At 47.4% G+C, this 15078-nt stretch overlaps 1 protein-coding gene across 1 annotated transcript in view; it reads left to right on the forward strand.

Moving 5' to 3' along the window:
- Nucleotides 1-2977: 2977 nt before the first annotated feature.
- LOC125725178 (neuropilin-2-like) overlaps nucleotides 2978-15078 on the forward strand; it is a 47379-nt gene continuing 35278 nt past the window's right edge. The window contains 2 exon segments of the mRNA XM_049001887.1: nucleotides 2978-3915; nucleotides 11081-11258. Of these exon segments, the coding sequence (XP_048857844.1) occupies nucleotides 3843-3915; nucleotides 11081-11258 (251 nt within the window). The 5' untranslated portion in view covers nucleotides 2978-3842.

Raw genomic sequence — 15078 nt, forward strand, 5'->3', positions numbered from 1 at the left:
CGTTGATCTATGAGACCGTTATTGAAAATTAGATCGTTGGAGAAATTGGAGCAATTATATCCCTAATCAGTTTACCAGTCTTCGACTAGCAAATGCATTACTTAAATAGTATTTACAGTGAAAACCAACTCGTACTTCTGTCATGGAATAAAAAAACTCGATAGTCTTATCATTACCACTTTCATCAATGACTTCCTTTGATCGATTATACACTGGCCTTTTAAAATGCTTTGGTTCCGGTAAGATTATATGAGGTAATAGCGTTTGTTAAGTCATATATTTAAACACAGTAATTAAATTACAAAATAAAGATCAACAGTTGATGGTTCTTTCATCCTCGTCTATGGGTGAGCTGATCATAGAAAACTTTCGTTATGCCAACTGTAACACTATCTTAATTCCTCCTAGCTTTTTAATATCCGACAACTGAGCGCATTTAAGTCGCCCTTCCTTTGAAACAGTGCTCTGAAGTACTGGATCGCCGCTATCTGCTCGCAAGATGACTTAACTGACTACAATCCTTGACGAGTTTATAAATTCGTTAGGCAAATAAAATGTACTTCTCACGCGCACATTCGTCTGGCATCTAATACAAAAATACTTTAAACAACTTTGTTTATTTTTCTTGGCTACTTAAATGTCCTGTTTATTAGACTATTATTAGAATGTTCGCGCGGCGGTTGTTTTCGGCGAAAACGCGCCCTCTTGCGGTAATTTTGCGTCGCGCCGCTCCTCGCCCACCTGAAGCTCTCCTACAGACCGCTCTGAAGTACATGTCTGGACATATAGCTGGTGAGCCGAGCAGACGGTGAGATAGTAACCCTGGAATTGCCAATTAATCGACCTAAATGGGTGCATCTTTCAAATATATGGATGTGCAACTCGCGTGACACTACATAAAATGTAAAATCACATGATTATACAAGATTATTAATAACAGGACAGCATCTGTGTTCTGACGCGGGATGGGGTTAACTCTAAGGGGTATTTTCCGGCTCCCTGACAAGTTGCCCACCTTCCCTCCCGCCTCTGTGTGAAGCTGACCGGCCATTTTCCCCAGATTGTAAGCTTATGTAGCTGACTGTGAGGAGTAAATTGCTCGTGTCAGCACAAGATATCCGACGCGGGGGGGGGGGGAGGCTACAAGAGGACCCACAGGTGATCCATTTACCTGAAGTACTGATCGCGTGGGGGAGGGGGGGGTGTGGGGGGATCAGTCCGCTATAATAACCAGTATTAGAAATTCCACTTGAATTGCTAAGTGAACGAAAGGATTAAAATGTGAGCATTTGAGTATCTAGGTATGTTTCAGTGATGTAAATTAGGGGGTTTCAAAAGAGCACCAATTCACTGCAGTTTGTATGTGGGGGGAGTTTATGTCATTCTGGTACATATTTTTGCATATGATAACTTGAAATAGGTGAAGCCCTTTCGGTGTGTGTACCAGGTAGTCTTGGTGTGGGTACTTTGTGTCACGCTGTCATGTTCCTTCCGAAGATGAAGTAGGTGCCCAGAGATCATACATGTTCTCACAAAATGGCTCCCAGTCAGTCAGTCCTAAACCAATGTTCCACAGGAAACTCTCCATACTCCGCAACTCTATATGCGAACAGTCTCTCCTGAGAACTCGGACCCAAACACATCTGAGGGTGTGCGCGTGTGAACCATCCATGCGTGCGCAGATGGCGGCCTCCGCGTGCAACACCGCCGTCCGGCCAAACAGCTCTGTGGGCCAGGAATAGTGATAGGCAGGGGGGAACTGAGGACGGGGCTGGACTGCTACACAAACGTGCCTGGGGAGTGTGATGCAGAAGGTCCAATCTGGTACCTGGAACCAAACACTGATCATGGAAAATGTAACAGACATGCAGGAATTTTATCCGTCTCTGTTTTTGAGGGCACGGCATGGGCGTATTTGGGGCGGCACATAGAAGGGTCCCGTTCTGCAAATTGCGGGTGTGACTGGAAATGAGCCCCAGAAGAGGGACACTGGAATGTTGGTGAGACGCCATAGTGCAGACCAGAGAGACTACCACCCTCAGGAGGGTGCTGACCCCAGGGTTGGGGTCTACACCCTGCCAAGGGCAGCAAGCACCTGGTCAGACAGCAAGTGGGTTTCAGAGCGCCAGGTTCGAGACGCTTTGGAGAGTGTGCCACAACGAAGAGCGGCGCCATGCTCCCATGGACCCCGGCCAGCATTGCATTGTGGGATGCGAATCGTTTGCGATCGCGGCGCCGATGAGGGTGACTGCGTCACCAGCGCTTAGTCACCCATACATCAAACGCAAAGCTCCTCTGATTGCCGTTGTCATAAGCGCCCGCAAACCAGCCGATCTTGCACAAGATGTAGTATAAATACTGTACTGTAAGTGTGGGCGTCGCCCAGTAAAGTCATTCCCAGGATACATATTTTGGGAGCTGCTGGGAGTTGCTGTGTCATTAAATCCTCAGTCTCTGTAGTTAGGACAGGCTGATTGCAGGCCGGGTCTTGGGCCGGGCTCAGTGGGTTCAGGGTGGGTTCAGATGACATTAGCTCGAGGGGGGCTTCTTCGCTGGTGTCCGGCTCTGATAAGGCGTTTGGTGGAAGTAGCCATCTCTATCTCCACAGCGCTGTCTTCCCATCTGCCTGCTTCTCTCAGCTGAGTCCAAACGCCCTCCCCCCCCCCCTCACCCCAGAGGAGCTGGCGATCTGCGTTGGGGGGGGGGGGGTGCAAACACAGCTCCTGCAGCCTGCAAAACAAACCAGGCAGGGTCTGGTCATGATGATTCTCATTTCTGTCATTGTTTACTTCGTGCTACTGAATCGCTGACGAACCTAATCTTTTTATCACTGTTGATCCCGTTCAACCTGGAGCCGATAGTCTTTTTTTTCATTGCCGTCGTCACCCTTTTCCACTATTGATATTAGCATCGTATATCTTAATCGTTCCTGACTGAATCTCAAAATCTCCAACCTTCCCCGAGTAGCCAGAAGTATTTAAAGTATTGAAAGATTCCGTGTGCGTTTGTACGTCTCACCTACTCTCGTTTTCGAATAACTTTTAAGTTAGAAGCGCTAGCGGACTCTGGCTGGGGGGCGGGCCGAGGTGCAGCCTGTAATGTGATAGCAGCTCCGCTCTGAAATCTGGTACACACACGCACACACACACACACCCATACACACACACGCCGCTGCAGCGCTGCGCGCAGAGCCGGAGCAGGAGGACAGCGTGCCGGAGACGCTGTGATCCGCAGAGCACGCATGCCCCACGGCTGGTGCCTGACGCCGGGCGAACTTGAAGCCACATTCAGCCCACGGAGGATCGGCGTGCAGCGGTTCCGCACGGCCGCCTCTTAGCTTGTCATTTTGTTGCACATAAATCGGAGCGACTTGAAAAGCAGGGGAGAGAGAGAGAGAGAGAGGAGACGCGGAAACATCGCATGTCAGTGGATTCAGAAGTAACCAAAACGCACGATTCAGGCATCAGAGGAGCGACACCGCCAGCGCTGCGGAGCCGCACGGATCTGCGGCGTTTTCAAAGCGCTTCGGTTACGCGTGAATAGAAAACGGAGCTTCACTCCCATCTCTGCTGGTGATTTTCAGCAACTCGGCGATTCACTAGTCACTAGTGTTTCACGTGGATTAAGAAAAAGAAAGCTGGACTGAAATAGAAGCGCATTCAGATGCGTCTACAGAAGTGAAGATAAAGGTGAGAGAGTGAGAGAGCGGACTGGTGTGCGCTGAGAGCCCGGGGCTGATCGAGGTCTTTTTTGGAGGATAAGTGAGCCGATCGGAAAGGAAAACATCTGTTTTAGTGCCACTAGGAGACAGGAGAAGGAAAGGGTGAGGATCCCCAGCAAAGATGGATCTATATACCACACGGGCTGGATTTCTATTACTTCTGTCTTTAATGTCTACAGCGCAGGGAAATGAAGGTAAGTTTTCCTTTGAGTTGTTTTCCACGCTTACGTTTATGAAAGAATACAATAATCCGGGCCTCCTTGTCAGTCGTAACTGCAAACAATTTTTGTTTCAGCTGAAAACATACATCTCTGTGAATCAGGAACTTCATATCTCGACCGTGTGACCTCTTTTGTCCCACTTTCTTTAAAAAAATATTATTTTCGCTGTTTTTGTCTGTTTAATGACTCATTGGGATACGACATTTAAGTGATCTGGTCTTTGAATAATGTTGCCACGAGCACGGTGTGTGTCCCCAGTTTTTCGGGTACGTTTGACTGTTTGGTGGCTTGTTCTCCGGTCCTCCGGATGATGAGCCGCGGATCCGCGAAGGGCTGCGGCCGCCGCCAGTCTGCTGGCCGAGCGCGGCGGCCGAAGGCTGTTTAGCGGCAACTGGCGTTTCGCAATTCATTATACAGGAACGTTAACAGTCATCTGCCGGGGAAAAAAAAGAACTATTTTCTGTTCTCTGTATTGGGTTTCATTTCTGAAGGATGGGGGTTCCTTTTCCAGTATCAACACATTCATTTTTTTATTACAAAAAAAAAAACGTTGTTTCTAAATATCTTACCAATGACTGGAATTACGTCCCTTGATTAAAAAAAAAATAATAATTTCTAGATAGCTGGGCAGACACATATTTGAAGTTGGACCAGTACAGTTGTAATTTATATTCTAGACACAAAGTGATAGGCGGTCTCTTCTACGAGCGTGCTGTACCACATTGCTATTTAGAATTATTAGAATTATTAATAATATATAATTTGGCCTGCGCCGAACATATACAATCACGCCCTCGTGTTCATTAATTTTATTCTATAATGGTTCATTTCTGAACTGCTTCCATTAAATGGATATTTACTGTAATTTTAATAGTGCACCTGGACTGGGGAAGCATATCTAATTTTGATTTCCAGATGGTTGTCATCGAGTGTTAATATATTAACTTGCTACATGACGTCTTAGAATTATTTTTTTTCTGTTCAGATGAAGGAATGGTTTCAACTTCAGCCGTTGCTTATTGGTGTTTAGATATTTTCGTATTATAAATATTATTATCATTTTATAGTTAGTAGAAATATTTCTATAAGTCGTACAGCCGCGCATATCCCCATATCTGTAGCAGTACAATGCAGTGCAAAGTGTTATTAATTTATTAGCCTGATGCTATATTAACCTCGACACTAGTCTACCAGGTAAGCTGTGGTTGGTGAAAGTCTGTACTTACAGTATCCTGCTCTTTCAGTGCCGAGTCTGAAAACCAGCGCGCATCCGCAAACTGTATAAATGTCATTTAAAACGATTATTTAAATAAATCGAACTCGCGCTGTAAAACTTTCACCTGGTGATTATATGTCCCCTATGTCTTCCGGAGACGAAAACGTACGTGTCTCATCTCATCAGAATGCGATCTGTCGTTTTCGTTTCACAAAACACGAGGCAAAGCCCAGGAAACTGAAATGGCCTCGTTTCTTTAGTATGACTCTTAGATTTTAGTCCGTTGGTTTCTACGGATAGAGCGATCTTCGTATTTAGTTGGACTTCTTATAGACGCACTGGTGTGCCGGCAAACTAAACTAATATGTGTTTGATTATAATGGACATAAAATGAACTTAGTGGTCTTAAATGGTTTATGGATTGCACAGATACGCTTTGCCTGACCTCTGGCTAAATGTCGCCTAATTTTAATCGTATTATTGCGAAGGAAGTTTACGGCGGCGAGCCACCCTAGGGGTGTAACCCAGATGGAATCGCGCTCCCTTGGTCATTTCTCCTTTCTCATTCGGTCCGGGTAATTTAAATATATGCCGTTTTGAGCTTTCCTGAGAAATAGTGTGTTGTCAATGTGAATTGCACTTTGAAATAAGACACACTCCGCCAAGTGAGGACGAGTGAAAAATCCGAAAACATCTGGTCACATATATAAATTGGACGTGGGACCAGAAATGCTTTAATTAGGCGGCGTTTATATGTTTGAAACAAATTGTCAATAAGCTACTTCAATTAAAGCAAAGCAGCTCATTATACAGGCTGTAGCCGAGGCGAATGCTGCAGCATTGTTACCGAGTAATACCTGTGTTAATTACTGGATAAACTCGTTTACATTTGAAAGTAGAGTCTTTTATTCCTGAACCATATGCACGTCGCATTTCCATGTCATTAGGGACGTAAACAGGCTCTTACACCCAGCCGAAAGCGGGGCTTTCTACTCGATTGCTTTGATTAAAAAGCAGCCTGGCAATCGCTAACTGGCACCTACCTCAACCTTTTTGGACTTTATAGCCTAAAACTACATGCACAGAAGTATTTATTTACGGACTATTTCCAGCATTAGAATAATAGGACATTGTTGCATGTGAATTATGATGCTGACGGAATATATATTTTTAAATACTTATAAATGCAGCACGTTTTATGTGTGCAGTCACAGGTGGTGCTGAAGAACGAGGGAGGTGTTTACGGCTCCGCCGTGCGAGCTCGGATATCCGTCTCTAAGCGCCTTTGATGCGGGGGAGCTCATAGCGGGTATATATATATACATACATATATTTTAGTAGGTCATTCCGATTGGTTTGAACACCTGACATATGATTTGCACTGTTAGAGGACCCGTCTGTGTCAACGAAACCCTTGGGGTTCCAGCTTGCCGCTTTGACTCGAGGCGCCGAGGGCCACCTGTTCCTCGCAGGAAGCCGGTGCGAGTTACAGGTAGGAGCCGGAGAGCCGAAACACTTCAGGTCCCCCGGATCGCTGCTGTCGTCGGGGCTCTCAGTGGCTGCGTCGCAGGTAGCGCTCCGTCTGGGCTGAGAGATTGGGGACAGGTCAGGGGTACGTTTCTCCGTTACGGGTAATCTTACCAGCAGTAGCGCTGTCTCTCATCTCTCTCAGATATTTACATTACATTACATCACTCTAAGGTGTTTTTTTAGTAACATTTCCCTTAACACTCGTCTACACACAGTGTCTGACTGGCTAAGATTCCATCTCCTTCCATCTATCACTTAGTTATTTTTCCAGAGACGTTTTGCTTGTTTGTGGTTTTCAGAAGACGCCTCCTTTGTCTAGTTTTCCGTCTTTATGCCCCTGTTGTTTAATTTTTCCACTCTGTTTTAATATGTCACCTGGTGGACCCCCCCCCCCCCCCACACACACACACACACACACACACACACACACACACACAAAGCCATCTCTGGGGCTTGGCGAGGCTGGACTCTCAGCTGACACCCGGCTCACTGATGAGAGGCAGATGTGAGTCTTTGGCAGTTCTTCAGCCCCTCGCATCCAGCCTGCCAGAGTACTTCATGTTCCACTTTCTCTCAGGCCGGTGGTGGGATAGGGGAGAGCTTCACTGGCTGCGGTGTGCACGTGTGTGTGTGTGTGTGTGTGTGGGGGGTCAGTAGGCCCAGTCAGATGTCCCTGAAGAGCTACTGGTCATCAGGCAGCTAGCAGAGAGGTCAAGACTACTGAGGGCCCAAATGGAGTTGGCAGGGGGGGGGGGATGTCAGATTTACATGCCGTGTGTGTTCGGCACCTCACCCTACTAATCGGGAAAGTCATGCCTCGCCTTATAAGCAGGCTTCGAACTAGAGCGGCCCAAGCGGAACATGCTGGAAAGCCTTGGACTGAGACGCGGTTCAGTGTGTGCGGCTGAGTGTGTGCGGCTGAGTGTGTGCGGCTGAGCGTGTGCGGTTGGCGTGTGCGGTTGGCGTGTGCGGTTGGCGTGTGCGGCATGTAAACCACAGGCCTCCGTGTGGCACTCCTAGTCTACTTTCCTTCCCACGGCGCGATTCAGTAAGTCTCTCCCAGCTCTGTGGGAAATTAATCTGTAAATCTTGGGAATCAAGGTCGGCCATTTGCATTCGAGGCTAGCACAGGACTAGTTTAATCTCGAGAGGCGTTGGTTTGGGGGTGGGGGTTGTGAAAAGTGCTGAAACAGTGCTATCGGGAAGAGATTCAGAAGGTGCTCTAAGACCATCAATAATGCAGCTGAATTCTCATTTCTCTCTCCACAGCTTAGCACCGTTTAGGGTTATTTATGATGGGGTGGGTGGGGTGGGGTGGGGTGCCTCTGCGGTCGCCGGCAGAATGCACAAGACCGCAACCAGCGACATACGTGACCCGAATGGAGAGGGGAGGTCGGGCCGGGTCTGGCGGTTCTGGTGTTAGAAACCCACAGGAAGGCCGGCTGAGATCCCCGATGGAACAAATCAGTATTTCCTCCTCCGCTCCTCTATAAACCTGGGGCTGGAGATCAGTAGAGACCCCCCCCCCCAAAAGGATGGCTGGCAGAGATGGGGGCTTTAATACATCTGCATGTGAATCCATTTATTGATTGTTCATTCCTCTGATTTAATTGGCGAAATCAGCAAGAATCACTTAACTTTTGTGTGGAAAGGGCATATAGCCCCCCCCACCGGCCCATAAAAGCTTCCACATTGATCTGTGTAATGGGGTGTAGCTGGTTCAGGTGACGGGGGGGGGGCACCTTTTTCTGCTGAAAATGTTTGCATACCTGTTGCGTTTCGTCTCTCGCTGTCGCTTCCTGCGGGATTTTTCCACTCTTTCTCTTCCTGTCGTCTCTCGCTCGTGGCCACATTCGCTCAACATCCTGTCCGGGTTCTGGGAAACCATCTCGCTTGCAGGGCTCTCCATCACCTTTGTAACATGTCTTCATAAATTTAGCCCCCCTCCCCCGAAGTTTAAAGGGGCTGGTGGGGGTGTCTGTGTGAAGACCTCGACTTTGAAGAGGGAGGGGGTACATGACTCCTGCATCACGCACATGTGTGTGTGTGTGTGTGTGTGTGAGAGAGAGAGAGAGAGAGAGAGAGAGAGGATATACCTTACCTTATGGGGACACAATGTCCCAACAACGTGATGAATACCCATTTTTAAACTGAATTTTAAACTTGCTTTAAACTCAATTTAATAAAAATCTTTCACTGGAAATGCAAAAACTCTCATATTATGTTTGGCTACTTATGGTTATGGTTAGGGCTGGGTAGGGGTTAAGGTTGTCATAGTTAGCATTAACATTTTTCCCGTAGAAATGAATGAGCGGGCCCCATAAGGATATGCTTACCCAGCGTGTGTGTGTGTTTGTGCGTCTGTGTGTGCGTGCGTGCGTGTGTATGTGCGTCTGTGTGTGTGAGCACCAGAATCCTTCTTGGGGGTCTTGCACAGAGCAGTAGGCTGTCTATTGAAATGCCGCAATAACTGAAAGGTACGTGGAAAAAGACAGTAATAACTTTCTGAAATGTCACCATTTGCAAATCTATCGCATTTAGAACATTTTTGGCTTTTTTCCATCTGGATGGAGGCAGACCTTCAAAGGACAGGCACTCTTCATGACAGGGACCACCCCCCCCCCCCCCCCCCCCCCCCGTAGGCGGCCTGGGGAACGGCTCAGAAAATCAGGAGCTGAAATTGTAGCGGGTGAATGTGCCTCTGGGGGTTCAGTAAGGTCCTGCAGATACATCTGCCATGGCCTCCCCTAATTACTCACTGCCTTCCTCGCAGATGCTAAGTGCCATGCCCTCGGTCATGTGACCTCACTTCCCGTCAGACCCTCCCCATAATGCAACACTGGGCCACTCCCGTCATTTTAGTAGAGCTTGCTTGAACATGTTTGGCTACATCAGGAAGATGTGGACTTGGAGGGACCTTGCTCTACTAAATGCCCTTCATTTGCTTATTTTAAAAATAAGAGTTCAGTTTTTATGTGTTTCTTGTGGCTTGGGGTTAGACATTTTTAATTACAGGTCACCACAAATATTTTTGTTCGTGTTAGTCTCCGGAGCAGGCTGGGTGTGTGATGAAGAGTTTACATTTGGACACATTTGCAGGAAGGTGTCACTAAAATACTTCAGATCCTGTATCACGCAACGCTTTTCGGAGAGGGTCGTGCCGTCTGTGCTTTGGGCTAAGCTTTGCAAAATGTAAAAGAACCTTCAGCCTTAACTTTGTAACATACCTCTGCAGAAAATGAGCGGCGAGAGATTTAGCTACCTCCTTCCATCTATCACTGTGTGTTGGCGTGTGTCCTTGTGCAGTTTAAGAGCGGTGCCAGTACATAGTTTCGGACCTTGTCAGGACCAGCTCCCGGTTAGAGATTATATATCTGCAACTTCCGGTGACCTTCACTTACTGGCTGAGATGTCCTGTCCAATGGGAAGCCTCGTTCCACAGGGAGAGGGGATCGCAAAATTCCATCCCAATATTTGAAGTGTTGGCCAGGACCCTGGATAGACACTGGAGAATGCTGAACACCCCCCTGGTTATTTTTGAGCAGAGTAACAGAAGTGATCAGCTTGCATCTGCCATTGAAAAGGAGAGTGGAACTGAGTGACTGGGTGTCGGAAATTAGACCACGTATCGCAGGTCAAAGACATAGGTTTAAACAACCATGGCACTCGAGTTTGTCTCCTTAAGTCCTCCTAGACCTTCAGATAAGGGCCTGCTGGCTATCCCAGAGGGCAGAAGGAAAGCCAGAGACTGCCTTTTCATTAAACATCTCAGCTGTTGGGAGGTGCTTTCACTAAATATACCATTGGCTTGTTTTTACAGGTTTTTGTTCCATGCATTTCTAAAAAAGAGATTACAGCAGTACTTCTTCTGTGGATCTTGCCTTGTTCTGCAAGTAAAGACGATGATGGTAAAGAGGATGATTATTGGGTCAGCTCACACCTTCAGGGTCTGAGGTCCAAACCCCTCTGTGTGTGTGGAGTTCTCTGCCCCCTTCAGTAGCCCGAGTTTCTCCCCGATGCTCCAGTTTCCTGCCACAGTTCAAAGACATGTAACTAGTTTAACTGGTGTCCCTAAATGGCCCTTCCTGTGTGGCCGTGTCCTGCTGCCATGTACCGGGAAATGGCTGGAAGATTGGGGGTGTGTGATGGTGTGTCTGCGCCCCCATGGTGGGCTGACGTCCCGTCCTGGGTGCCCCCCCCCGGTTTGTGCTCTGCGCTTCCTGGGATGGGCTCCAGCAAACCTGTGCTAGACAAGGGGTTTGAAAATGTGTGTATGTGAAGCCATCCTAAGGGTCTGTGTGTGTGTGTGTGTGTGTGTGTGTGTGTGTGTGTGTGGGAGGACACGGGACGTAGGTGATACGTTCATTCACAGGATACTTCCTATCTCCCCAGGTGGTGGATGTGGCGGTCAGCTGGATGCTAGCGATGCCGGCTACATCACATCCCCCGGCTACCCCCTCGAGTACCCGGCCCACCAGAACTGCCTCTGGGTGATCACAGCCCCTGAGCCCTCACAGCGGATCGTTCTCAACTTCAACCCCCACTTTGAGCTGGAGAAGCTGGACTGCAGGTGAGGTGGCCGAGCCCAGGAGAGAGGTTGGGGGGTGAAGGGAGGGGCAGGGAATCAGGTAACTGGATCCGCGTCACGCATTTGCAGGGAGGGAGTTGTGGATTTTTCTAATTAGTTAAGCACAGCTGCTGGACATTGGATAAGGCAGAGGTGGACAAGGCAAGCTCCGAGTTTTCGCTCCGATTTCCTCTCTGTAATGCTGAATTTTCCAAGTCTGAAACGCTGCTGTCCATCTGTTGGTGATGTAGTGCATTTTGCATCTAAGTCTAATTTTGGGAATGATATGCTGATTCCTGTTGTTTTTCAGCTAATAAGCAACATTTGGATACATTTGGTTTTAGTTTACATTACTCCAGTAATAAGCTGTAGATGTGCAGAAACAGAATTCCATATTGGGGGAAGTAAAATTTCAGACCATATTTTTACATTTTGCAAGTATTGTTTTTACTACCCTCTGCTGGTCAGTGTGAGAACTACATCTCAGGACTCAGTAGGGGTGACCAAGTGAAACACGGCCTGAGCCATACTGCAGTGTGATGACAAAGATACCAGTCGCTAAGATCAAGTACAAGAAGGAAGTGCTTCCCAATCCAGAAGCTCCACCACTTATTACCAGGAAACCACATTAGATCGCATCTCAGCTTCCCGGTGGCCTTCACCCAATGCTCAGATAGGTTGAATGGCACCTCCTTACTTACTTACTATCAGTCCCAGAGAGCCACAGAGTTTGGAAATGAGGGTAGATAAAATCTTCAGACAGGCTACCTGCCTTGGGCGATTATTGTCCTTCATGTTCTGAGCTGGTGGGCATGTAGAGCTGTGGAAGTCTTCTGGTTTCTGTCCTTTTCGGGAACGGCGATGGAGCGTTTGGAATGCGTGCGGTTTGCTTACAGTCGCTGGCCCAGGTGTTCATGTGTGTATACGTGTATTTTTGGAAGGCTGACGTAATGTGGAGTATCTGCCGGAGACTACAGACTCCAATGTCCTCGCTGACACTGGTCCTATTGAGCTGTCAGAGGGAAGAGAATCAAGCTTCTCATCTCACCTGCGCTTTGCTTGAGGTTTCTTTGTATTAAGTAGTTATATACAAATATATCAGTTCTTCAGATTCTCCCCCTCAGTGATTTCTTATTGATTTGACAGTATAAATATTTTGCTGTCTGAACTGCCTTCATTGAACTGCGGTGACTTGGTCCCTGTTGATCTGAGCATTAGATCTCGATCATGGTAGATCTTCTTACAAACCCCCCCCCATGATGTGTTTCTCAACATACACCTGTAGACCCTGCAACTGCACCCGACATGCTTCCATGCCAAGGATCACTCAGAGAACAGGCCCGTTTTATAGACCTGCCAGAAACAGAATCTGACTGTGATGTTTTTATTTATTCATCAATACAGACACTTCTGGGGGGGCTTCTGAACTCTATAGGAGATGCTGGGCTCTGAGTCAGCTTTTGCCTTCTCGGGGGGCTGGTCCTCGGCGATTCTGATGGCCTGTGGGAGCCGTGCTGCTGATGGCAAGACACGATGGAGAGATGGTAACTTATTGAAACCCTGTGTGGCGTCGAGCCCGGCAATTCCGGCGGGAAGGCCGGTAATTGGGCAAAGTCAGCAGAGGAGATATTAATTTAGAATGAGAAGTGATTTCTAGGTAGATGACGTCAACAGAACAGTGCACCAGTTGTCTTGATGTCAGGGTGCCAGCACACCATGTTTACCAATGCCACCCGCAGACTTCCGTGCTGCTCTCATTCATCAGCCTTGAGACAGCAAATTCTGATGGAGCGCCGAAGATGACAGGCCCGTCTTTGTGTGGGGAACAGGACAAGCTCTGTGGGTGACTCAGTGATAGACACGCCGCCTTTGTGGCTCTTAGATCAAGTAACAGAGATGGGATCAGGTCAAAGGGCAAGGGTGAAGGTTGGTGGGGGGTTGTTCTTGAATTAAGGGCACTATTGTTTGAAAGACTAACCTGGAGACTTCACCCCAAGACGAGGTTTTAGCCCATAAGGAGTGGAAGGACTCTAAACTATGTCACCCCTCACCCACTGTGCTGGACCACTTATCCCACAACAGCAGCATATAAGCATCTGTCAACCACCTTCAGGCTAAGAGTAAGCACTCCCATCTCCTCCAGATAAGACTTCTGCAGTGTGTATTGTTGTCATTGAAATGTGAAGAGGGGTTTTACACCAGAAGGCTGGCAGAAGGCTAGTGACACCATGGAGCCGAAACACACATTTCCTTATGATTCTCTTTAATTCGAGTAATCCAGACTGAAGAGAGTTCAGAAGGCAGTTTGATCCATCGGTGCTCCTGAGGAAGGCCAAGAGAAAGCTTGGTTGTCAGTGCAGCCCTACTTCAGAAGCTGAATCAGAGGAGACAAACATCCACATCGACCTCTCTTACCCCATGATGGTGACAAGCCCATCGAATTGCCTACAAATGTCCAAATTAAGTAGAGTTCTCTGCTACATGTCACATGTGATAGAAAAAATTGTGGTTGTGAATATCTCAGTGTGTTAAAGGATTTCTCATCATTGATCCGTATGTTGGTTTGAGTTTATTCCTAAGAGCTGTGTTGAGTTTAAAGCTGTTAGTCTGTTTGCAGTTTTGATCTCAGTCCTGTTAGTCTGTGAGCTGTGTTCAGTTTATTGTTGTTAGTCTGTATGCTGTTGATCTCAGTCCTGTTGGTCTGTGAGCTATGTTGACTATATACAGACCAACTGCAATATACTCTTCTAGCTCATTGATCTTGGTCTATGAGTCATATTGAGTTTATTCCCATCGGTCTATGAGTCATATTGAGATTATTCCCATCGGTCTATGAGTTGTGTTGGATTTATTCCCATTTATCCCTGAGCTCTCTCCACGCAGGACGTCGATTCTGTTCAAACCTCCATGGCAACCATTGGGCCTTAGGATATTCCTTGCATTTTCCCAGCTGCTAAAGGTCCCAGAATATTATTATCATTCACAATTTAATTTACGGAAGATATACGCCCAGCACAAAATGCCACCTGCCTCTAGGATATGAACTGATTGATGCTCTATGAATGTAACGAAAGGTGGATGATGCATCAAGATGTATCGCCGGGGCGATCTACATCTCCAGCCTGTTCTTTCTTTTCTCGCTCTCCCTTTCTTTATCACCCCACCGATGGAAACGTGGGGACGGCCTTATTACTCACAGCGCGATTTCCTTAGCCCGCTCTCCGTAGGCCAAGTAAATTGCATCTCCACAAAAGAAGGGGTGGAGAGCCAGTTAATCCGGGTCTGATATTATCCACGGTGAAATAGTTTTTATTTATTGATAGGTTCCTGCAAAGGCTCCCCCCCCCCCACCCAATTTCCCGATGTTGTTGATATGCGAGCAGGCAGTTCGCCCCGAATCTGTCAGAATGGTAGCATCTCCACACTGTGGATTATTTGTGTTGCCATCCTCTGGTATGTTTTGCTGGCCCAGCACCGAATTTTGCATTTTCGGCTTCATTTGTGTCTCTCTAACAGAGAGGTAGGTGAATTTCACCCCGGAGATTAGGGCAGCGATTATCCTTGTGGATGTTTGAATGTTTCCTGGTACGAGGACCTAGAGCAGAGTAATGGAATGTGGGCTTTACGCCTGCTGGTCGCCCCAGGTTGTGTCTCGTTGCCCAAGAAATACGCCATTCCTAATTTCTGTTGCCAGGCAGACGCGAGAAGCCTTCCCAGCATTCCCACACGACTTCTTGTTTTGGTTTTCATTTTTATCAAGGAATTAATGATCTGTATGGTTCGAGAACATGGAGGGAGGCCACCGGCGATTGCTGGCTCCTAA

The sequence above is a fragment of the Brienomyrus brachyistius genome, unplaced genomic scaffold (assembly GCF_023856365.1).
Source record: "Brienomyrus brachyistius isolate T26 unplaced genomic scaffold, BBRACH_0.4 scaffold62, whole genome shotgun sequence".
Lineage (NCBI taxonomy): Eukaryota > Metazoa > Chordata > Actinopteri > Osteoglossiformes > Mormyridae > Brienomyrus > Brienomyrus brachyistius.